The 26,563-nt window shown below is 34.7% G+C and overlaps 1 protein-coding gene across 6 annotated transcripts in view; it reads right to left on the bottom strand.

Annotated features, from left to right (window-relative positions):
* Window positions 1–26,563, bottom strand: part of Cad74A (cadherin 74A) — a 748,720-nt gene that overhangs the window by 250,606 nt on the left and 471,551 nt on the right. For all 6 annotated transcript variants that reach the window (XR_016546733.1, XM_090369392.1, XM_090369388.1 and 3 more), the window contains 2 exons: window positions 5,903–6,069; window positions 1,377–1,529 (listed from right to left, as the gene is read on the bottom strand). Coding sequence is in view for 5 of the 6 variants with exons in the window: in XM_090369392.1 (XP_090225518.1) it covers window positions 1,377–1,529; window positions 5,903–6,069 (320 nt within the window). In the remaining variant the exon portion in view is untranslated. The remainder of the gene's footprint in view (window positions 1–1,376; window positions 1,530–5,902; window positions 6,070–26,563) is intronic.

Consider the following 26,563-nt stretch of genomic DNA (forward strand, 5'->3'; position numbering starts at 1 on the left):
ACACTGCTCAACGTGGACTAATGTTATTAGTGGAGTTCCTCAGGGTTCAGTGTTGGGTCCGTTGTTTTTTTCGGTGTTTATGAATGATATTGATGATGGGATATCAAGTTTAATGTCCAAGTTTGCAGATGATACAAAGGTTGGCAGGGTTGTTAAGGACACCACTGATGCTATGCTGCTGCAACAGGATCTGGAAAGGTTGAACAGATGGGCTGAGAGGTGGCAAATGAAGTTTAACATTGACAAATGTAAAGTACTACATATGGGAAACAGTAACCCCAGAGCAACGTATCAACTCTGCGGTACTACACTGACAGTGGTGGAGAATGAAAAGGACCTGGGGGTAATTGTGCAGGCAGATATGAAGTTCTCTGAGCAGTGCAAGAGTAGCTCATGGTGTCTTGTCAATGATATACAGGAATTTTTCTAGCAGGTATAAGGAGGTGATTATTCCCTTGTATAAGGCAATGGTTAGGCCACATCTTGAGTACTGTATACAGGTCTGGAGGCCTCATTTCAAGAAGGATGTAGAGCTGCTTGAACGGGTACAGAGAAGGGCAACAAGATTAGTGAATGAACAAAGGGTTGCTCATACGAAGAAAGGCTTAAATTTTGCAAATCTGGAGACTAGGCACCGGCGAGGTGATCTGATAGAGGTGTATAAGGCTTTGAATGGTTTGAGCATGCTCAATGCCAATGGGATTCTTCATCTTGCTCAGAATAATCAGCTCAGAGGGCATAAATTCAAATTGGGGAAGGACGGATGTCGGATAGATGTGCGGAAATTTGTGGTTAGTTGGTGGAACCGATTTCCATCACTTGTTGAAGTTGATAGCCTAAACAAATTTAAGGCTCAACTGGACAGGTATTTTGAGCGAACGGAGGGGTGAAATGGGAGTGGTGTGTTTTTTTGGCTGATGCTGAATAAGCTTGCTTTCTTGCATCATATGCCTCTACTAATGCTAATGCCATAAAGTGACTTCAGTGTGTATTCAACCAAATAAAATAATTTTAAGCATAAATATCCATTGGTTGCACTTTTAAGAGTCCAAATTTAGTGCATAAAAATTCAAAGTTACAATTAAAAAAAAAATAAAAAAAAGAAAGCATTATCATTATGAACATGATCATGATATTTTAGCATTAAAGTATCAGTATAATAAATGCCCAGGGAATGGAGACAGGGCAGAATCAAAATAAAACACATACAAAGCATGCACTAAAAGCTACCAATTTTGCCTACCTGATAAGGTTCCCACAGGTCAACTGACATGAAAAAATTTGATATGACTTCAAACACGCTATGAAATCTGGAATTCTGAAATTGTACTAAAAAAATCACTACTATGTTTTAAATTTCTCAGTAATCTACTTACAGATTTTTCATCTATAGAAAAGACATCACTTCCATCCCCAGACACAGAATATGTTATAATGCCATAACCATCATAAGTGTCTCTATCAGAGGCAAGAACAGTAAGTAATGTTTGAGGAAATACAGCTGACTCCGAAATGCTAGTGACATAAGACTACATGAGGAAAAAATATAAAAGAGATTAATATATTTTACTTAATCATCTATTGAAAAATGAAAGTCATAAATAAAAGTAAAAGAGATAAAAATATATTATAAACTTGAAGGATGAAGAATGATAAAAAGTCATTTTCACTATGTTAATTTAATGGAAGCTTATTATCAGAAAATTATGCAATAATTTAAGCATGTCCGATGGAGACAATGTGGAAATATAAGAAACTTGCCAATGAATAACTGAACTAAGTTATACTAATAATAAAGCAGATAATTTCTGTTTTACTTTGGCAGTAATGATTAAATAAAATGAACACTTGTTAAGTTGAGGCCAGTTCTCCAGTTTGTGCGTTTAATATATAATTCTTAAAAATGTATTCGAAATAATTCTTAAAAGTGTATTAACATATTGTGCACATCATATAAGTAGTCATTTCTTAATATGTATGTATTAATAAATTAATTGTTTTAAAATGTTAGAAAATTTAAGCAGAAATATCCATTGGTTGCACTTTTAAGAGGTCCAAATTTAGTGCATAAAAATTCAAAGTTACAATTCAAAAAAAAAAAAAGAAATCATATTTATTTCCCATCTTTTACTATATTTCTGAATGTTGAACTACAGTATTTTTCATTGTTGAAAAGGTCTATTTCTTTATAACAAAATTTCTGTTTAACAAATTTTTTAAAGCAAACAATCCAATTTTTTATATAGAGGTCCAACTGTATATATCCATTAAAGTCTGTGTTAGTATGGATTCTGCCACTCATCCCCATTTGGAACAGTCTGGTCTCAATTTCCAATACTGACCACCCACTTCAAATGGGCTTTTAACTTGTAGGGTTGGGTAAACTGGTCTCAGAGTAGTGCAGGTATTTCTTAATTTTTGCTCATGAAAATAGGTAAACATTTTCAATGCATACACACATAAAATAAATATTATATTTAATCAAATTGTTCTGAGGGAGCCTGTAGTTAAGAGCTCCCCTTGGAAATTTATAAGTTAGGCAACATGATTTACCTTTCTAACTGCAAATGATACTTGCTGATAAGATGAGATACATTTCTTTTTAGTATTAGCAATGGCCATATGGTGCAAAGAAGCCTAAGGCTTTTGCTGCACCAGCCAAAAATAAATAAATAAAAAAATAAAAATAATAATAAAATAAAATAAAATAAATAATAATAAGAGAAAAGGAAACAGACAAAACTTTGCATTTCCCTCTTCCCATAGGTAACTATCCAGCTGACCTTTGAATTTTCCCAAACTGTCAGCCTCTACCAACCATGTAGGTAACTTATTCTAGTAATTTATAACTCGCTAGCTGACATAAAACTTCCTGCAATCCAGTCTAAACATCTCTTCTAGTAACTTGAATTTATGGCCCACAGTTCTAGAATCACTTATAATCATGAAAATGTTATCCTCATTCATTTTACTATTGCCTCTCAGAGCCTTAAACACCTCAATCAAGTTGCCTCTAAGGTGCCTAGTTTCTAAGCTATGCAACCCACATATTCGAAGTCTTTCCTCATAAGGATGTCCTTTTGCTGATCTCACCAGGCAAGTTACCCATCTTTGGACCCTTTCAAGAAGCTCCATGTCTTTTTTTAAGTGCAGACTCCACACTTGAACACAGTATTCAAAGTGTGATCTACCAATAGCCTTATATAATGGGATTATGATGTAATTATCTCTACTAGCAAATATTCGACAAATCATCGATAGAACACCATGGGCCTTCCTTGCAACCTGTCTACAATGCTTGGAGAACTTCATATCTGATTGTATCATCACTCCCAAGTCCCTTTCTTCCACTACAGACTTTAGTTCAACTCCACCAAGTGTATAAGTTATTTTAGAGTTACTATTCCCCAGGTGTAAGACCTTGCACTTTGCTGGATTAAAGCATAGCTGCCACTTTTCTGACCATCCCTGAAGTCTATCTAGGTCACTCTGAAGAAACTCTGCTTGGCAGTAATCAATAACTACTCTACCAATCTTTACATCATCTGCAAATTTAAACATCATGCCCTGTATCTCTACATCAATGTCATTTAAGAAAATCAAAAACAACAGTGGTCTCAATACTGATCCTTGGGGAATCCCACTTCTTACATTAACCCAATCTGAAGAATATCCATTTATCACAACCCTCTGCCTCCTGCCCCAGGAGGCAGAGGGTTGTTATCCTGCTATCCATCTAAGGATAGGATTTTCTATCCTTAGATGGATAGCAAATCCTGCTATCCATCTAAGGATAGGATTTCCTCTATGATTTCAACCTGTTCCAGCTTATAAAGTAACCGCTCATGTGGGACTGAGTCAAATGCATTGCTGAAATCGAAATAAACATTGTTGAAATTATTCCTTCCTAAGTCCAGCTCATGAGTGACCCTGTCAAAATAACCAGATTTGATAAACATGATTTTCCCTTTACAAAACCATGCTGTGTATCCTTCAGAATTCCATTTCTATCCAATTGATCCTGAATTCCAACCTTGATCATGGGCTCCATGATTTTCCTTACTACTGAAGTTAGACTGACTGGTCAGTAATTTCCCACTATGCTCTTATAACTGCCCTTATGTACTGGAGATATATTAGCACTTTTCCAATCCAACGGAATCTCTCCTGGGTCTAGTGATGCTCTCATAATTAGCCTCAATAGTTCAATGCACTCACTTGCCACCTCCCTTAAAATTATAGGGTAAAAGGTAAAAAAAAGGTAAACTGCAGTCATTATCAATCCACTACAGGATGGGAGCCTCCTCAACAATCCATGTTGAGGGAATATGCCATAAACGCCAGGAGACTTACTCGCCTGTAGGCTTGAAAGTTTTTTCATTAAATAATCACGTGAAATTTCAGTATCATTAATTACATATTTTTCAACTTCACTCCCATAATTTCTCATTGACATAAAATGTTTTTCTTCTGTAAATATCAATGCAAAGTTACTGCTGAGTTCGTCTACAACATCAGCTGGGGCATCTAATACTATCCCATCTCCATTACATAAGGGTCCAATCTGATTCATCCTTCTCTTCTTTGCATTTATATATGTGAGGAATTCCTTATCCCCACTCTTCACTCTCTTTGCCAGCGATTTCTCATAAGCTCCTTTGCCAGCCTAACCTTTTCTGTGGCATTATTACAGATCAATTTGTAGCTATTATAGGCTTCAGTACTTTTTATTGCTCTGTAACTTTGCATGCAGTGTTTTTCTGCTTAAGTAATCTGGAAACTTCATTATTTATGCAACTTGGAATCCTTCTCATGGAGTATTTTCATAATGGTGTATATGCATTAAAGGCTTCTATAATTAATGTTTTAAATTGTATTCACTCTCTGTGAGATATCTATCCAATTAATAGAGGCCAAGGTACCTCCGTAGCCAGGTGGGCAGGAGCAGTGCATAGCACACGCTTCTTGATTAGACCGGGGTTTGAGCCATTGACAACCAAATACGGAGGATGCGGAAAGGTCAAGGAATGACCACCACATATTCCCGGAGCAATATGGCCTTAGTTGCTAATGCTCCTAAAAACCAAATAACAACAACAATAGAAGCCATGCAGCACCATAATCTGTTGTAATTTCCTTTCCTAAAATTATAACCCATTCCTTTAACTACTGCTACCTCTCTCTCTCTCTCTCTCTCTCTCTCTCTCTCTCTCTCTCTCTCTCTCTCTCTCTCTCTCTCTCTCTCTCTCTCTCTCTTCATCGTCCACTGTAGAACTCTGTGATCACTTTCTGCTACTGGTTCCTGTACTGTTAGCTGTATTATGTCAACTGGTTCATGCATGATCAGGTCTAAAATATTCTTTTCCCTAGTATTTTCCCTGGCGTGTTGATACAAATAACAATCATCTAGTTGATTTAAAAATTTTGTCCTCCATTTGCTCCAATCAATTAAAGGCAAATTAAAATCACCCATAATAAGACATTCATGCTTACTTGCCCATTCCATTTGCACGTAGAGGCTCTCATCATAATCTTCACAATCACCTGGCTTGTAGATTACACCCACTGTCATTATACCATTGCTTCCAACTATGTCACACCATACAGATTCTATACTATCATACAGATTGTATACTAGAAACCAAGAGAAATTACAAGTCAAGATAATCCCCAACAGAGATATATGATTTTGTCTAGAAATCATTTAAGATAACAGCAGTAGAAGAAACCTTTTAGAGATGTATAAGACAGGACTGAGTTTTAGAAGAACTGAAATCAACTAAGTTATCTTTGCCCCTCTGGAGAATTAACTTTGTAAGATGATAGATGTTACATACACATTTGTTTGTTTCATTATTTTCCATATATACTACAAAAAAATAACAAGGAGAAAATATCTTACATCTTGAGTAAATACTGGACTGTTATCATTTATGTCCTGAACACTGATGGCTACAGTTGCTTCACTAGTACGTGAAGTATCTCCAAGTATTATGGCACGTACTTTAAAAATAACCTGCTTTAATGGTAATTCTTCAAAATCGAGGCGCCGATTAAGGGTGATCACACCTAAAAGACAATGACAGAGCTGAATCAAAGAGAAACAACAGTACTGGATCATTAATACAAAATATTTATTGCACAAGCTTATTTTCATCCTCACACAAACACACAAAAACAAAAAAAAAAAAAAAACTCATTGATCTGACTTGAAAGAATGCTAAAATAGGCTACACTTTTCTGAAAACTTCATAATATGTAGCAGAAACAAAACTATTATTTTCTCCTTGGTCACCCTAGGAGAGATTATCTTCCCTGCTATTCTTCTACCTGCATTGCCACATTAGCTTTAATTCAATTGCTGCTGATTCCCTTATATGTCTAAACAACTCAATGTGCACTCTTGCAACTTCTGTACAATCGAGGCCATCTTCAAACTTCAACTAACATAATCATTATGTATTCAACCTTTTCTTTATTGCAAAACAATTTTCCTTCCTTCCAAGTAAGGAAAATCATTTTGCAATTTTTTTTTTTCGTTAAATTAATTTTTTACCTAATTTTTAATTGTGTTCTTCTGATATTTAATTATTGTTAATTATTTCTTACTGTAATACAAGATTTTCGATTTTTTAATTGTTTTAGTTTTAATTTCTGGAGAGTATCAGAGTAAGCACTTCCTAATTCATTTTACAAATATACGTGGTCTCAATTCTAATCTCAACGATGTCCATTTCCACTTGCAGTCTGCCAAACCCCCATATAATTTTTCTGACAGAATCTCAGTTATCGGTTGATTCAACTACTGCTCATCTCAGATGCCCAAATTATTCGCTGTATGATTCCTTTCGCCTCAAAGGTGGTACTTGTGCATATGTCCGTTCTGATATTCCCTGTCAGAGACTTGGCAATTTGGAATCTCCTCTCTTTGATCTTCTCTGGCTTAAAATCTCTCTAACTCATTGTGTCAAATTCATCTGTTGTCTCTACTGCTCTCCCAACTCCACTAATCACTTGGAGTTCTTTGACTTCCTCTCTTTGCAACTTGACTTTCTCCAGTCCAACTTTCCTAACAGTGAGGTAATTTTCCTTGGTGATTTTAATGTTCACAATTCCAGCTGGCTTCCGTTTTCTAGTCACACCAATCCAGCAGGTCGAGATGCTGAGGCTTTTGCAATTACTAATGACCTAGCACAGATTGTTCATTTACCTACAAGAATACCGCACAATCCTAATCATACAGCCAATACGCTTGATCTTTTTCTCACAAACAACCCTTCTAAGTACACGGTCGAAGTGAGAGGTCCTTTAGGCACTTCAGATCACAACTTGGTGATTGTCTCTTCTCCAATGGAACCTTTATCTCATGGCTATTCCCAACCTCGTGTTGTTTGGCATTACAAGAATGCAAAATGGGATGACCTGCGAGACTTCTTTTCTTCTTTTCCTTGGTCGGATTACTGTTTCAAAACTTCTGATGTCAACGTTTGCTCAGATCATGTCAGTGAAATTATTCTTGCAGGAATGGAATCCTTTATCCCACACTCCACTTTAAAATCTTGTCCTTTATCTAAACCTTGGTTTTCCAATAAATGTGCTAAGGCTGTTCAAGAGAAGAATGTTGCATATCGTAATTGGCTTGTTTCTAATTCTTCAGTTTCATTTTCCGCCTATACCAAAGCTCACAACAATTGCAAAGCAGTTATTAATCAGTCCAAACTGGAGTTTGAACAGGCTAAGAGTAGAAAACTTGCTTCTTGCCCTAATGGTAGCCGAGCATTCTGGTCTCTTGCCAAAGCTATTGGCCACAAATTTTTCCCATCTCTGCTCCCACCTCTGTCCAAACCAGATGGTTCTGTTGTCACTTCAGCCAAGGATAAAGCTGATCTGCTAGCATCCCATTTTTCTTCCAGCTCATGTATTAATGATCTTGGTAAAACACCTCCCACCATTCCCAACACGCTCCATTCAGTGCCTCCTGTGGTCTTCCGTCAAAAGGATATCAGAAGGATTTTGATGAATCTTGATGCTAAGAAAGCTCCAGGTCCCGATGGTATTTCTCCACTCATTCTCAAAACCTGTGCTCCTGAACTTACTCCTATTCTTTGCCGCCTTTTTTCACTTTCTTATTCCAAAGGTGTTTTTCCTTCTGCTTGGAAATTTGCTCATATCCAGCCAGTTCCTAAAAAGGGTAAGAAATCCCTCCCATCCCATTATCATCCCATTGCAATTACTTCTACTCTTTCTAAAGTAATGGAGAAATCAATTAACTGCCAACTCTTAAACTACCTAGAAACCTTCTGTCTGATCAACGATCGCCAGTATGGATTCCATCAGTGTCGATCCACTGGTGATATTCTGGCTTAACGTTACCCATTTATGGACTAATTCAATGGAAAAGTTTGGTGAAACATAAGTAGTTGCTCTTGACATATCAAAGGCTTTTGATCATGTTTGGCATAAAGGTCTTCTAAACAAGCTTCCATCTTATGGTTTGCCAACTGTTTTTAGTAATTGGTTATCCAGTTTTCTCTCTGATCGCTCACTGAGGGTGATGGTAGATGGCTCTCTGTCTTCTAACTTCTCCATTAATGCCGGTGTCCCCCAAGGTTCAGTTCTTTCCCCCACTCTTTTCCTTTTCTATATTAATGACCTTCTTCCATTGATTGGAAATCCTATCCATAGTTTTGCCGATGATAGCACATTGCATTCAACTTTCCATTTTGAGAAACCTTGTCCTGCTCAATCAGCTTCAACCTCTCGAAAATCTGCTACCAATTCCTTAAATGCCAATCTTCAGGTAATTCTCCAGTGGGGCAAAGACAACTTAGTTGATTTCAACCCTTCTAAAACTCAGTCTTGTCTTATATCTCGCAAAAAGGATTCTTCTGCTCCTATGCTTATCTTTAGTGACACTCCGATTTCTAAGCAAAATGATATATCTCTTTTGGGGATTACCCTAACTTCTAATCTCTCTCTTGGCACAAGCACATTACAAATATTGCTTCCTCTGCATCTAAAAAACTTGGTTTTTCTCTTTCGCTCTCGGCGTTACTTTTCTTCCAAACAGCTGCTCACTCTGTATAAATCGCAAATCCGCCCTGCCATGGAATATTATTCCCACATCTGGGGTGGTGCCCCCAAAACCTCTCTCAGGCTTCTTGATTCCATTCAGAAGAGGGCAGTTAGGTTAATTAATGATTCATCTCTAACAGAGTCTCTCCACTTGCTTTCTCATAGATGTACTGTTTCTGCTGCATGCCTCTTCTACAGATACTTCCATGGGCACTGTTCTTCTGAGTTGGCTTCTATAATTCCCGCTCTCTCTTTCAAAACAGTCCGAACACGTGCCACCACCAGCCAATATCCATTTACTGTCCAACTTCAAACCCACAGAACCAACTTTTCATCTTCCTCATTTATTCATTCAACTGCCGTTTTCTGGAACAACCTTCCTTCATATGTATTTCCTGAAAATTACAATCTACAGAAGTTCAAGTCCAATGTCAACAAATATCTTCTTTCATCTTCTCAACCTCCAACCCAAGCATGGTACTAAGTACTATAGGTTCTAATACCTCTCGTGTTTGGGGTTCACATAAAAAAAAAAAAAAAAAAAATCATACGGAAGTGTTCTACGTATCATACTGAGGTAAACTTCTCTTATTCTTTTACAAATTACTTTAGAAATTTGAATGCAACGGGACAATAATTGAATGGTGACAGTGTTGAATCCAGAGTGTTTGCATTGGGGGGGTGTAAACTTCAGGGGTACTGCACTTGGGGGGGTACATGTAGTATATGTGTATATTTTTATTATTATTTAATATTTACAACATATGTATATGTTACAAACAAATCTGTATATTTATGAATGTCATAATAAAAGAATATGAGAAAACAAAAATAGGAAAAAAAAGGAAATATTTATTATTTAACATCTAAATACTAATAGTCAGTTCACAAAAACCACATTACTGACAATAATCACAGTTTAATAATATGAAAATCACTGATTAAAATTCCAAAAAAAAAATCATACAAATTATAATCAAACATGCAAGTATTATAATAATGTTATTCTTCTTTACTTATTCTTTTGTAACAACCACTCCATTTATTAATTTTTCCCAAATGAGTTTTTTGATAATTCATTCGGGCCTAATCTTATCTTCATGATATCTTGCAATAATAAAGCACAGATACATACACTGTGCTGCCACTTTATTAGGTATACCTACATAGAAGCATGTTAAGCCTTCTTTAGCCTAGGCATGGACTGAACAAGATGCTGAAAACGTTGTGCAGGAATGGAGTATCATGTAGACATGAGTGTGTCACACAGTTCCTTGAGATTTGATGGAGGTGTAGGCCTGCAGCAAACAGCCGTTTCCAGCTCATCCCAAAGATGTTCAATAGGATTGAGATCCATGGACTGAGCGGGCCACTGCAGCAAAGAAAAGTCATTGTCATGTTCCTTGAACCATTCCATAGTGATTCAGGCTTTTGTGCACTGGCGCATTATCCTGCTGGAAGTAACCATCTGATTGAGGATAAACTGTCAACATGAACGGATGCACTTGGTCAGCAATCCCTTAGTCGTAATTATGAGTGGGATTCAGGGAAGGTGCCTATGGACTAAAGAAGTGCAAATGTATATCCTCAAATCACAAAATGGATGAAAGGGTTACACGGTAGTTATAGATTTCTTAGCTGGAATTCAGTTGCATTGAAGAAGGAATGCAAAACCATCTAGATAGGTAGCCGTTATACTGCAGGTGCAATGTGGATTTGTTAAGGAGCAATCTTTTCTGACCAATCTGATTTGATACTGATGCATTTGCAAAGGAATTAGATGCAAAAAAAATAACTGACATCATATACTTGAATTTCAGAAAAGCTTTTGATACATTTGCACATAAAGGACTGCTATACAGATCGACAGTGTAACATTAATGGCAAGTTGCTGCTATAGATAAAGGGATGGCTGAGTGGGAGAAGACAGAATGTAGTTATCGATGGGTGGTGCTCTTCTCAGACAAATGTTATTAAGGGAGTCCCCCCCCCAGATTCAGTGATAGGCCCATTGTTGTTTTCTGTATTTATTAATGCTATTGCTGAAGAATATTTGGCTCCATGTCTAAGTTTGCACATTATACAATGGCTGGCAGGGTGTTTTATGACAATAATCAAGATAAGCTACAACAAGATCTAGAAAAATTAAGCAGATGGGCTGAGAACTAGCAATTGAAGAAGTATCTGATTAGTAGCAACTGAAGAAGTATCTGAGAAGTAGTAATATAAGTATTATCTGAGCAGTAGCGATTTAAGAAGTGTCTGAGGAGTACAACAACATTAATGGGGAACAATACGGTACTCTTTACAGAACTAAGAAATCCTTTAGTTCTGTAAACTGCAGCATCAGAAGACCCTACACTTGTGAGGATTTCTCAATGTGAATGGATTGAATAAGCTCAATGCAGATGGCTACCTCCCTTTTTCTCAAACTGCACATCTCAGGGGACATAAATTCAATTTGAGGAAGGATGGCTGAAGACAGATGTGCAGAAACTTGCTCAGTCAGCAAGTAGTAGTTCATTATTGAAACAAACTTTCTTCTATTGTTGTAGAAGTGGGGTAGTTTGAATAATTTCAAGGAAGAACTTCACAAACAATCAGAGGGTATGGACAGATTATATAGGAAGTGTTCTTTTTTTAATAGTTTCTTTCTTTTTGGCTGATGCTGAACTTGCTTTCTTGCATCATTTGTCACTTCTAATACTAATATATATATAGAAACAGAAGGGGAAACAGTTCCATCTGTTCAGTATTGTTGATGATTTCACAATCAACAAATTTGAATCAATTATTGTAGATTACATCAGATTAACCTGCACATAATCAATTATTGAATTAACTGATTATTAATCATTCAATTGTGAAAATCCTGCTGTGAAAATCATTTGATTATGCCCATCACTAGTTATGAATCAATCTGACGAAATTTTCTATGCAGTGTAATTAGGCAGCTAGGATAATATATGGTGTTCTGTCTATGATTTATAGGAACTTTTGGTGACAAATAGAAGGACATCATTACCCCTCTTTATAAGGTCATGGATACACTGCAAATGGAATATTATATTCAAGTTTGGGGAATACCTTAAAAAAAGACATAAAACTTCTTTGTGTAAATTTAAATTTTGACAAAATTTGGAGAAGAGTAATTTGGTTATAAGCACAGCCCACAATTTTCTTCAGCATGCAGAATTTTTATTTCACTGTGGAAAATATCCAACTTTATCGCTTTTATAAGAAAATTCACAATTGTTAAAAGTAATCTTTGGCCAAAATAATGGTTTCATATTAATATTTTTCTTATAATTTAAAGTCAGGTTGGAATTTATTTCACTCAAATGATGACTAAACACCAAGTTCACTTTAAGTCTGATTGATGAGATGACTCACAAAAGTGTTAGATGTTGTTAGCCTCACATACATTTTGAATTAACTTAACTGCAGACGAGAAAATGACATAGTTTTTGTTGTAGACTAGCACAACTTATATCAATTGTATAATTTTTAAGCTTTAAGTTTAACAAACTGTATATAAATTAAATAATCCATTCAACTAAATAAATCATCCATTAAAAGAAAAATTAACAAATGCAATAAGACATCTATAAACATTTATCCAGTTTAACACGTGGCAGAATTTGGAGTGGATAAGTTTTACGTTGATGATGGAATGTTCTAGTGCAAAATCTGCATGGTGTAGTAGACCATTTGAACAGTAAAAACATCCAGAATGTTTATCAAGGCAGAAAGCAAAGGGTGTGGGTAAAGAAGATCTGAGCACCAGACTAAGACAGCAAGTTCCCAATGACAGCAAATGGCTACCGCTAATGAAAAGAATAAACTTGTCATAGATTTTGTTCAGGCATTTATGGCAGCTAACATACTATTGGAAAAGGCTGATAATCCAAAATTACAATAATTTTTAGAAAACACATGTAAAGGAGAAGGAAATATACCTAAAGCAAATACATTACAAAAATGTTATGTACTGCAAGTGTTTGAAATTCAGCAGTCAAATATTGTAGCTAGTTTTCAGAGTAAAAAAATCATAGTAGATGAAATATCGGATGTGCCTGGTCGATATGTGGTCAATACAACCCCAGGGGTTCGCATCTGGTGAGTATGGGCTTGGCATACCCAGTGTCCTGAGCTGGATATCATCATTCTTCTCTTTCTTGGTGACTCCTTTCTACTTCTCTCTCTCTCTCTCTCTCTCTCTCTCTGGGTAACTCAGAAAATTTTTTTGGCTGGCACAGCATAAGCCTCAGGCTTCCTTGTACCATATGGCTAATAATAATAATAATAGAAATATCCTTATGCAATGTCTTAATGGGCATGATATGATTCCAGAGCACTTTTAGTTACCACTGAATTTCTTAAATAAGTTAATAATGCTACAATTTCGCAGCTTGGAATTGTTAATATGCAACTTAGAAAACTCTCTCAGCTGTTATCTTCTGACAGCATGATATATATTGATTGTGGAGCTTGAATTTTTGGCTGTTCACGGTGAACATTTAAAGAGTACACTTACTGCTTTTGAGGCACACAACCTCTTAGCATCTGATACATACAAAGTTGCGGATTATTTGTCATGGCTCAGGGCTTGAGGTTTTCCTTTTGCAATAGAAAACTGTGAAAAAGCTATGAACTCAGCAGCCACCAAATTAGCTGAAGGTGCAAAACAACCAGCCATGGGAGTTTGTTTTCAAAACTGTGCGCATATTTGATCCTCACCAATTACATTTACTTTCAAAATCATTCAATGAGCCTGCAACTTTGCAGCCACCATTAGCATCTAGATCTGACGAGTGGCAGATATATTTAGATATCGTTGACTGAGAAGAAATGCGCGAAAATTTAACTAATTGATCTATAAGCACATAATTGGTATATTTTCTTATCTACTTTATACTTTTTTTTTTTTTTTTTTTTTTTTTTTTTTTTGGGCCAGAGGCTGCCTTGCACTATATGGCTAATACTAATCTCACTAAAGTTTAAGGAAAAACTGAACAAGTACCTTGTGGGAATGGAAACAGTATGAACATTCTGTTTTGCTTGTTTGTTTGTTTTTTTTTAAAGGTCTAAAGGTTTGCTTCCTTGAATCATTCAGCCTTACTAATACTAATATGTTGGTTACAGAGCTTGCCAACCTGGCATCTTTGAGGGGGACTTCACTGAGCTCTATAAGGTTCTGAGAGAGGATGGTAAAATTAATAAAAATGGAATTTTTACTGTTATAAATGATCCAGAACTAAAGGCTAGTAATTCAAATTATGAGGAAAGAGATACAGACTGGATTGTAAGATGTTTTCTTTTAGATAGTATACAATAAAACCTTGTTAATTCAAAGTTTAAAATAATCCAAAATGTGGCAGTTTTGATTTAAACATGTTTGAAGTATCTGTTCAAGTACAGAATACGTTGACATTAATCAATAGAAATGTTTTGTCAGATATCCTGTTAACACTGCAGAATTTTCGTAATTCTCATTTAACATATTAATAATCATCTTTTAGTTTTGCTGTGGTAGTGGGACATGTTAATTTAATCAATATGAGAAAGATAACAATTGTGCTGTAGAGAAATTCAATAAATTTCTTGCATGTGATAACAAGATTGCTAAGTTTAATTTTTTCTGTCATTACTATTACACATTTCAATGTATAGAATCTAAAATAAGCATTATGTTGTTTAGCAGAGAATGCTAAACAAGAAATGCCCACTTCTGAATACAACTTAAAAATATGCTTAATTAAAATTACAAAATTTTACCTTCACTATGTAGAATTAATTTTTTTTTTCTTTTTTTTTGTGCATAAATAAGTCACTATTTACAGAAAAGATTAACCATGGAAGTGCTGGAAAAGAATATAATACATGCTATTGTATACTAATAATACTAAAATAAGTAATGAATAACCAAAAAAAATTAAGCAAGCATTAAATAGTTGTAATGTCCTAAACAGACATTACAACTGTTCAATTTGAATGTAGTGGTATGTGATAAAATATTTGCTAAAATTTGAATATGTGATGCCACTGAACACTATGGCGAGTTTGATTACTGCTAAGAACAATAATGGATCCAGTACTTTCATTGTTATGCCAAAATGTCCATCAGGTTTGTAGCTTACAGTTTTGATTTTGCTATTTCTGACACTTTAACAGAAAATAAAATATTGTTTTCAGCATACTGAGTGAGTTCAGCAATTTTCAGTCAAAAAAAAAAATCTTGTATGAAGAAAAATTAATTAATTTAAAATTCAACAAGTGTGTTCAAAAAAGATGGAGGGGAAAAAAAAAAAAAGATTTTATCATACAGTGTCTGTTATTTTTTGTTTCTTTCCCTTTCAGTGATGATTTAAAAACATTATTCTGAAAATAGAAGTGATTCTAATCACTTATTTTTGCAAAATGACTAATTTGAAATAAAAAAAAAAATAAATAAATATGATTACCCAATAAATTCTTCTTTTTTTTTATTGTTGAAGTGGTTTTCACTTTCCCTTTAATTTTGGTTATTTTATTTATTTGTTATTAGTTTTTTTTTAATTCTGGGTTTAAGCTCTTGGACTGCTTATCAAGTTTCATGGCCATGATAACAATGCAATTATATCGACAACTGAAAAGCTCAACTGATTTTTTGGATGAAAATCACCTCTGGTCAGGTTCATGCACAGCTTAAAAATTTTACCGAAGGCCTAAGGGGGATATTCTACATAAAGTAACAAAAGTTAAAAACTGTGTCCTATTTTACTGTTAAAATTTTTAGACTCTTAATTGTAATCATTTTGCTGTTGTTGACAAGCACAGTGCTGTAAAAATTCACCATCAAAATGGCTATAATACATGCAGAAGAACTGGAGCTTTTATTGGAGAACAAAAGCTCCAACAGCAAGAATGAAGCACACCCAACTTTTGCATGGGAATGCAAAAGCTGGGTGTGCTTGGAAATATTTTAATAACAGCCCTGCACAGAGGAAAAAAAGTAGATATGCTCTCCTGTCACTTGTTAAAAAAACTTAACACATCACTTTTCTCTGAGATGCAACCTTTTTTTGGAGCCTATGTTGGCAGAAAAAAAAAGTCTGTAACAGTGCAGAAAGGAACTAGTTCTGATGCAGAAATTTTTACAATACACCTTAGCAGTACACTACCAAGGATTAGTGAGGGAAACACATCCACAGCATATACAGCGGGAGAAATAATTTTATTTGATTTTGATGGTACAAAAACATCAAGGGTTTAAACTAATATGCTAGGAAGAATTTGAATTTAGAGGAAAATTAATATTTTGGTAACCTTTAAAAAGGTTACCTCATCAAAAAATTGTGTGTGTGTGTGTGTGTGTGTGTGTGTGTGTGTGTGTGTGTGTGTGTGTGTGTGTGTGTGTGTGTGTGTGTGTGTGTGTATATCCAATATGTTAAATTAAATAAAATAAAACATAAGCCAGTGGTATGGCAAAAACTGTAGAGCGAAAATTAGCATAAAAATAACCCAAATAAACAATTGAACGAAAAAAAGAATAGATATAAATAGTAGCCCGTAAACCCTTATATAATTTTGAACTTTTAATCCAATTAAAACTATACAAAATTTAGACTAATGCCAATTATTTATTAATTTAGCGGTACCCCCCAGAGGTACCAGTTCCGAAAGACGTGAAATATCACCAAAAGAGGGTTAAAGGAACTACCAGACGATAACAAAATCAAAATAAATTAAAATAAAATAGATAAATAAATTAAAATAAATAAATAAAACTTATTTCATTATAATTTAATTTTATTTAATATAATTCAATGATAGTATATATTTCGGCTTCATATGGAGGAATTGCAAGATGCTGCCTCTAATGAATGCTTAATTATTTATTTTATTATAATTTAACTTTTGTCAACATTTAATATAATTCAACAGTAATGGGTCGATATGCTAATTTAGCAACACCTGCGCCGCCATCTATTTTCTTTTTTTTCTATATAAGCTGATTCAGCTTACAGTATGTCAGTGGTGTGGCTCTGCTCTAGAGTGCTGTCTGTTCTATATTTTATTTCTCGCTGCATAAGGACCACCGCCGTGCAAATCCTCTGCATTGGTGGATCGATCGGAGGAGGGAGGGTGAATTGGTACTTCAATCTTTTCACCATGGCGACGATTTGTATAGCGATTGAAATGCAGCGATTCCATGACCATTATTGGCCTCGTGGTCCTCTGTCGATATGGGGCATGATGGTCATTCTATTTTATTTTAATTTATTTTGATTTTGTTATCGTCTGGTAGTTCCTTTAACCCTCTTTTGGCGATATTTCACGTCTTTCGGAACTGGTACCTCTGGGGGGTACCGCTAAATTAATAAATAATTGGCATTAGTCTAAATTTTGTATAGGTTTTAATTGGATTAAAAGTTCAAAATTATATAAGGGTTTACGGGCTACTATTTATATCTATTCTTTTTTTCGTTCGATTGTTTATTTGGGTTATTTTTATGCTAATTTTCGCTCTACAGTTTTTGCCATACTACTGGCTTATGTTTTATTTTATTTAATTTAACATATTGGATGTATTTCAGCTTCATATGGAGGAATTGCATGTCGCTGCCTCTAATGAATGCTTAACTATTTATTTACTTATTTCATTATAATTTAATTTTATTTAATATAATTCAATGATAGTGTATATATATATATATATATATATATATATAAAATATTGAAGATAATAATAGAAAATAATAGAAAAGTTAAATCAATCAAATAATACCATTCAAGGATTTAAGAAAACGCAAAGTATTTAAAAAAAAAAAAAAATATGCTATAAAGGTTGATTTAACCTATTGGGATACTCTAATACATTTATGCATCTTTAATAATTATGTATATGACGAAACATCGTTATACTTGCAAGTGAATGGCATCCCTATGGGAAGTCCAGCATCAAGCATAATCGCAAACCTTTATCTATATTATACAGAAAGAGCATTCCAAGATAACCTACTTATATTCAGATACATAGATGATCTATGTGTGTTTAATTGTCCACATTTTATCCAGGATTACAGTAAATTATATCCAGAAGAACTTGTATTAGGAAAAACTAATAGTTCTGATACTATAGCAAATTATCTGGATCTTCATATAGAAATATTCCATAATAATATAGACGTAAATGTATATAATAAAAGAGAGACATTTAATTTCAATGTAGTCGGCCTTACAAACTGGAGATCTAATATATCAAAATCAGTGCATGCTAATATCATTTTATCCCAATGTCTGAGGATTGCTTATATTTGGAATAATAAATAAAAAACTGTTCAGCAAACATAATAGCATTGTACAAGTTGATTAATAATAATTTCCTCATCACTTACCTGAAATACCACTTCAGGAAAGCGATAAGCATAATTAATTTCAAAAATTTGTTTTCTGAACCCACTTGTTCAATATAATTGTCATATTTAGTGCCATGTATATATGTACATAGGATACACTTTGCTTTCTTGGTGTCTTACGGAGTAGAAAACTTGTACCCACTGCTTGCAAATTACAGTGTATCATTTTTTTTTTTTTTACATAATTAAATTCATTTAAGTTTACTTAAGTTCACGCTGAGGTAACATGCAAATTCAGCTCAGGGTCCTACTATAGGAACGGGTTTGCGATCCCAGGCATACCTGAGCCACAACTTATAACTTGTATTGTCTTTAAGCTATCCTACACTCTTTATTTTTATTTCTCCGAAATTATTAGGGCAATCCGAGGATGTAGGAAAAACTATTTCTTATCTATACCACTATTTTTCGCCTTTATGGAGTTCAGGTTCTATTATTCCTACTCCTTTGGTTTTTCTTCTTACTATCTGCATGTTTCTCTTTGCGTTAACTTAAATTTGATTGGTTAATTAATTAATTATTTATTTTTATTTATTTTTACCATATCCATCACATAAGGGGCATCACATATTATTTTGACAACTATTATCGTTACTACATTATGTCCTGGATAAGGTAGATATGCAGTATGTATCATATATTTAATCTTATTTCAATCATTAAATTACATTCTCTATCAGGTCAATGATGATTACTATATGCTTACATTTATAATTTATTTATAATTTACTTATATTTTCTTACTTTTGATTCTAAAATTTCTTAACCATTTTTAATTACTATATTTGGTTTAGATTTAAATTACTTAGCATATATTGATCATTACAGAAACAGAGAACTTCTTGTCGTTTTTTGACTTCAAGTCTGGGTGGTTGGCCCCAGTTGAAGTCATCTGGATTGTGGGTAAAAAGCGATTTTTTTTTTTTTTTTTTCAATCCTTTGCATTTTCTTAAATCCCTGAATGGTATTATTTGATTGATTTACCTTTTCTATTATTTTCTATTATTATCTTCAATATTTTATACACATTATGGTAGTAATGCATGATTGCTCTGCAACTGCATTGACCCATAAATATTAGTTACAGTCTTTATAATTATTAACTTTCTTTTTTATTACTGATATATATATAGTATGTAGAAAGTGTGAAGAAGATTTTTGTTTAATCCTATTGAATCGATGGTATACACCAGAAGTGGATTTGATGAAATGGATAAGAAATGTAGCGATGAATGGTAGGATGAGGTGATCAGGTAAGATGCAGCAATAAGCCTCAGGCTTCCTTGCACCATATGGCTAATGATAATAATAATATGAAAAAGAGTAAGTTCTGTAAGTAAGTAAGTAATGGTAAGTTCCTTTCTTCGTGCCTATTCCTACATTCCGATATCATTACTTCAGTTTTTCAATTCTTTTTACTTGCTTCTGTAAGGTCATCCATGATCTGTATGCCCTACATAATATAATTACATTAATTGGCACAATTTATTATACCTTATTCTTGCTGCAAAATTTCAAAATTTCAAAATTTGTTCTTCACATGTGACTAAAAGCACACAGAACACATCAGAAACAAAAGCCTGATGTGTTCTGCACCATACAGAACACATCAGAAACAAAAGCAAGAACATTGCAGTCTTTCTCATAATTTCGGTTTTTTTTTTTTTTTTTTTTTTTGATTTGGTAGTTGTTGGCGCATCGGCTTCTGTGGCCATATTGCACCTCCCAAGGTTTTTGCAGTACTTTGATCCAAGCCCGAGGCGGGAATCGAACCCGCGACCTTTGGGTTACCGGGCAGGTACTTTACCCACTCGGCTAGCCCGGTCGGCCATAATTTCGGTGGATGGCCTCTGATGAAGACACTGAAATTGTGAAAAACACAGCAATGTAGTCTTATTTTGGTCGCCTTTTCATTTCTTATTTTAATTTCTTGCTATCTGTCTGTCGCTCTCTTTTTCATATCTTACCTGGTCACCTCATCCTACCATATATTGCTACATTCCTTATCCATTTCATTGAATTCACTTCTGGTGTATACCGTAGATTGAATAGGATTAAACAAAAATCTTCTTCACACTTTCTACATACTATATATATATATATATATATATATATATATACATATACACACATACATACACACATTATGGCTGTAGGGAACTTTTTGCTAATGCAGTGTCCCTGATCCATAATCAACTTTATCTTCCTTTTTGTACTGTTACTCTTCACCCTCTACGATTACTTCTTAATACTATTATTACATATATATATATATATATATAGATGAAATTAGAAAGAATTAATAGAAAATACAAAAAAAGATGGAGAAGTGTTTAACACAAGGTGCTGAGCCTCATAGAAGAAAAGTAAGAAAAAGAAAATAATGAGAAATATAAAGAAAAAGAATATTAAGAACCTACAAAAAAAAAATTATAAAATTAAAGGCTGAATCAACGAGCCAATTAAACATAGATAAGCTGAAAGGGAAAGAAGAAATATATGATTAATTAATACAAAAAAATAGTGAGCATCAAACTGAGGGTGGGAGGATGGTAAATAAGGAGAAACAAAAAAAAAAAAGTTGATGCAAACTAAACAAAGTTGGTACATTTCATCAGGGGACTACACCTGATCATGTACCAAACCACTGTGTTTCTATGCAAACTTATGTTAATGGAGGAAAGATTAAAAATAATAGAGAAAAAAAAATATTGAAATAAAATAAAAAATAAAAAAATAATAAAAAAAAAGGAGGAGGGAGAAAAAGATAGAACCTCCAAAAACATAAGTAAGGTAGTCCCAATGCAGTATATGTATTTAAATTAAACAAATTAAATTAAACAAATTAAAGTATAAATTAATTTTAAAAAAATAATAATAAAAATAATAATAATAATAAATTACTTGATTTCACGTACATAACTTGAGAATATATAATGTAATGTAAAGGAGGAGGGAAACGAAAAAGTATTGAAAATAAGAGAGGTGAAAATTCTGAATCACCCAAAAGACGAAAAATAGAGCTCAGTGTATAAAAATGTTTTGAAAAAAGAGATGAAAAACTGAATTTGGAGATCATAAAGTATTAAGTGTGACAAGCAGTGGTATAGAAATGGGAAATAATACAGGGCAAGGGAAGGAAAAAGGTAATAAAGATAAATGAGGTGAAAATAGCAAGAATGTCCGAATCACTCTCATTTTACACTAATAGTTCAATGGACGGAAGAAAGAACAATAGAAAGTAGCAAGATAAAAAGAAAAGAGAAAAGCGTTTAAAGGATACTAGGCAAGCTAGGTGCATAAATACCCAACCTCTTAGAGAGGGCCTTGGCTGAGAGAGTGTTAGTTGAAGTAGAAACTAATACCACTAGCCTGTGCTATATTTTAAAATGCCAGAAAATACAGAATGCTGAAAAAATATATATATAAGGTAAAAATGACGAATAATAGAGAACGATTAAATACCTGTTATTTGTTAAGTTATGCTACATCAAGGTAGGCAAAAATGTATTACTAAGAAAGAAAATATTTCATAAAGATAGGTAAGTTGTTGTTGTTGTGTTATTTTGGTTTTTAGGAGCATTAGCAACTAAGGTCAATATTGCTCCGGGGATATGTGGTGGTCATTCCCCGACCTTTCTGCATCCTCCGTATTTGGTGATCATGAGCTTAAACCCTGGTCTAATCAAGAAGCGTGTGCTAGGCACTGCTGCTCCTGCCCACCTGGCTACGGAGGTGCCAGATAGGTAGGTATAAATGGAATATAAACAGAAGAAGAGCTATGACAACTGTGGAGTTGCACACTAGAAAGCTGAGTAAAAAAACACTAGTGCCCTCTATAGCTATTAAAATAGAACTGAGTGAGTTGTACTATCGAAAATAAATAAAAATGAATGTGAAACTAATAATGTGTATATTAAGACTGACTGGAGAAAAAATTCTGAAGAAATGTGAACGAGCAACATGCCATAGACAATAACAAGAAAATAAAATACCATTACGATTGTAAATGATTATTAATAGTAATAAGGAAAATAAACTTAGAGAGTGAAAAGCATAAATATCATTCAGAGAGAAGTCATTTAATGCATTCACTTTCAAAGTAGTGGAAATACCACCATTAAAAGACACATCTGTACAACTATACAAGTATCAGGTTAGCACTAACCAAAATGATACATAATAAATCCAAATTTCTGTTTGATGAATGACAACATATTTTTTATAATATAATTGATAAAGTTAACTGGAATATCATCATTGAATAATTTAGTACAAAGGTCATTTAAGGCTTTAGCAAAAAGTGTTTTATTGCTGCTTAAATTTGCAAGACAATAATCTGATATTTTTATGAACTTTAATAGAAATATTAGAATTCTAATTAGTTAGATAAATAATGTTAAAATTAAATTTACTTCTTTTGTCAAATAATTCCAGATTATGATGAAGAGGGGGACTGAAGACTATAAAAATGATATTTAGTAAAGTTTACCGTAATAAGCCTCCGTAGCTGAGTGGTCAGGAGCGGGAGTGCAGTAACACAAGCTCTTTGAGTAGACCGGGATTCAAGCCCCTGACTGCTAAATACGGTCGATCTGCCAACCCGCACTGGACCAGCGTGGCAGATTATGGTCCATTTCCCTCAGCATGAATTGTTGAGGAGGCTTCCATCCTGCAGTGGGTTGATAATGGCTCTAGTTTACCTTTTTTTTTTTTGACCGTAATAAGTCAAAGAGTGCAACATTAATGTTATTGTACAATGGACAATTGGGCATTATACATGCATGAAATTATATAAGTTAATTTGATTATTAATTTGATTATATGGTATCTATCTGTAGGGAATTAGGTATATAATGACCAAACTAACAAGTCAGTAAAAGAAACTAGCTTTAGGCTGGATGGCCTATATTCTAAAGGTGAAAGCTAATAATAGAATGTAAAGAAAAATAGAATTTAGAATAGTGAATATAACATTCTTCCACTTGGTCATCAGTCTACTACTTCATCAGGGACTTTGAGCAGACCAATAGCCAGACTAAAAGAATGTCTCATACATACCCATTTCTGTTGCCACCATACCAGTTTTGCCTGAGTTTAACTCTTAGGTAATTGTAGAGAAAATAAATGCAAACTGGTAATATGTATTAAGTTTAAATTTTGTAAAATTATTGTCAGAATCAGCAAACTGAATAGGTGACACAAAGCCCAATGGGTATGTATCAGCTTAAATGTGAATAGGTCCCTACCTCCTGCTTGTTCTGTGGGGGTCAGACTGAAAAAGAGATTGTATTCCCGCCTTCAGGTTGTTTTATGTGAGCTAACTAAATTGTAGTGCACAGCCATGCCCTTCATGAACTGTGGCGCGATGGTGAAATTGCTATAGGCAATATGCCCTATGTCAATGCAAATGTTCTGATGATGTGTTAATGCAAATAAAAGAAGTTTGTTAATGAAAAAGTATGTTAATGAAAAAAATAATAAATAAATAAAAAAAAGAAAAATGCTATCCTCTGGACAAAGGCTGGTTTTTTATTTATTTATTATTTTTTTTCATTAACATACATTTTCATTAACAAACTTCTTTTTCTGCTGACCAGGGTTTGGCCATTGTCCAGGAGTTGTTTAGCGCATGTGATGGCCAATTGTACAGGAATTGAAATAAAGAGTGATACGATGTCAAACAATGCCATAACCTGATCCTCCGAAATGGTTAGACTGGAAATTAGGTTAATGTTATTTGGTTTTTAGGAGCATTAGCAACTAAGGCCATATTGCTCCAGGATATGTGGTGGTCATTCCCTGACCTTTCCGTGTCCTCCGTATTTGGTGGTCATGGGCTCCAACCCCGGTCTAATCAAGAAGCATGTGCTACGCACTGCTGCTCCTTCACACCTGACTACGGAGGCGCCTGGAAATTAGGTTAAGGAACTCCCTGCTTGGAGATCATGTGAACAGTCTTGCCTATGAGGGATGAAAGTAGATTTTCAACGAATTTTGATAACTCATATGTCGGGGAACCACAACAGGAGACGATGGGTCGTAAAGGGACCCCCTTGTTGCAGACCTTCGATAAGCTGTAGAATTGTGGAATCTGGCATCCAGAGGTATGTAGACATCAGTGCATGGATTCAGGGATTTGGCTAATTTAGACAAACCATAGACTACGCTGTTAACCTTGGCCTCCCAAGGCTCTCAGTCCTAGTTGCCTCTCAAACATGCTGCTGTAGAAAACAATCATCCAATAAATCCACAAAAGTCTTGCTAGGCTAGTGTGTGTGTAACCAACCCACAAGTTCCAGTTTATATCTGGGAAGTTAAAATCCCCCTTATAGGACAACCTGATTTAATGGCCCACTATTTCTCTGTAGAGTTGTTTGTTGTATTCATCAGAGTTATTAGGCCTATAACACACTCCTACTCTCAACTTTGCTTTCCCAGAGCTTACATCACACCAAATTGACTCAACAATGCACTGTCCACCCATGTCAACTGGATGTACTTCCTTACATTTTATGTGTTGCTTAACTAATAGAATCACCCCCTCCTTTTCGATCCTGTCTATATGTTTTGTACCCAACTACCAATTCTGCATTTCTTATCTCACTGTGACACCACATCTCTGATATCGCAATGATATCCGCCTTTGGATGTCTTCACCAGAACCTCGAATTCATCAAATTTATTTACTATACTCCTAGCATTGGTGTACATGCAAGTATACATAAACCTATTCTTAACTCTTAGTTACCGTAACACAACCCATGTATTTACTTATTGCTTGATGACTCCCAGCAGTCCTTGAAATCCTCAGCACTTCACTTTCCAGGCTACTGCTCATTCCAATAGAAGCAGTGCAAGAATCACTTTCACCTCTGCCTATGGCTACTGTTAATCTATTATTCCCTGGCTCTCCTCAATCTAGCAGTTTTTCAACCCACCTAACATTGCTTCGATAGCATCAGCAAATATTCTGGCACTCTTTCTATTTAAGTGTATCCCATCCCTGTAGAAGCAATCTCTCCTGCTAACAATCACAGACCATGCTGAAAAAAATTCTACCAAATGAGCCTTGCACAATCTCTCTATGGAAGAATTGATTGACAAGGTTCTTATCATAGACTCTCTCCTATTATATCCAGGCAGAATTGCAGACACTTTCAAATTTAACCCTAACTCGTGACGTTTTTCCAACATTGACCTGTACTTGTTAAGTAAGTCTGTAGATCTCCTATTCTTAATGTTATTAGTGTCAATGTGAATGTGTATAACAATATCACCCTTTGTGCCCTTAAAAGTTGATATATGCTCAACAGTGTCATCAACTTTTGCCCTTGGCAGACATACCCTGGTCCTATTCCACCTATCCTTTTTGCACAATATATCTCCCAACTCCCTGACAACAGCGTCACCAACAATAACTAGCTCCTGTGGGACCAGTGCATTCTGCCCTGAAGACTGCCACTGTTGCCTGATGCATAAGAATGAGCTCTGGCACTGAGTTGGGCAGCTGAGAGCTTGATGGGTCTCCCATTTTAATTCCTTCGAGGGCACTTAGCCTACTCTTCAAGCTCTCACAGACACCCATCAGAACGCTAAGTTGCCGCCTAATTTCTTCACACTCTCTGCACCTAGCACACACAAAGACATTATCCTTGGCTAGATCATGTCCTTTTTTCAAAAAGGTATGCAAACATTTCACAAGTTGCACATTTTTTTAGGCTGTGATGCATTGGAGAACTGCCCCTTTGGTTCTCCCCCAAGCCACAGCACTGCTGCTACTTTGTGCACGTTGCTTTGCCACTCTAGTCTGGGGCATGATTTTCATTTAATTACGATGTAATTAATTAACAATGAAAATTAATAAGGTTAATAAATTGACACTTAGATGATTTATAGAGCTTCTTAATGTACCATTATGTAATCGACTTAATAAATTTAATTGATTAATTGACTATACTATACTTGACTGACTATACAATACTACACTCAGCTAATTCAGTGATATGCATTCTGCTATATAATTTTACATTATACCTAAGCTATCAAGTTTGAGATATATGCTATCAAGATACGCTATACTGTAA

The sequence above is a fragment of the Mastigoproctus giganteus genome, chromosome 3 (assembly GCF_048544385.1).
Source record: "Mastigoproctus giganteus isolate SK-2022 chromosome 3, ASM4854438v1, whole genome shotgun sequence".
Classification (NCBI taxonomy): Eukaryota; Metazoa; Arthropoda; class Arachnida; order Uropygi; family Thelyphonidae; genus Mastigoproctus; species Mastigoproctus giganteus.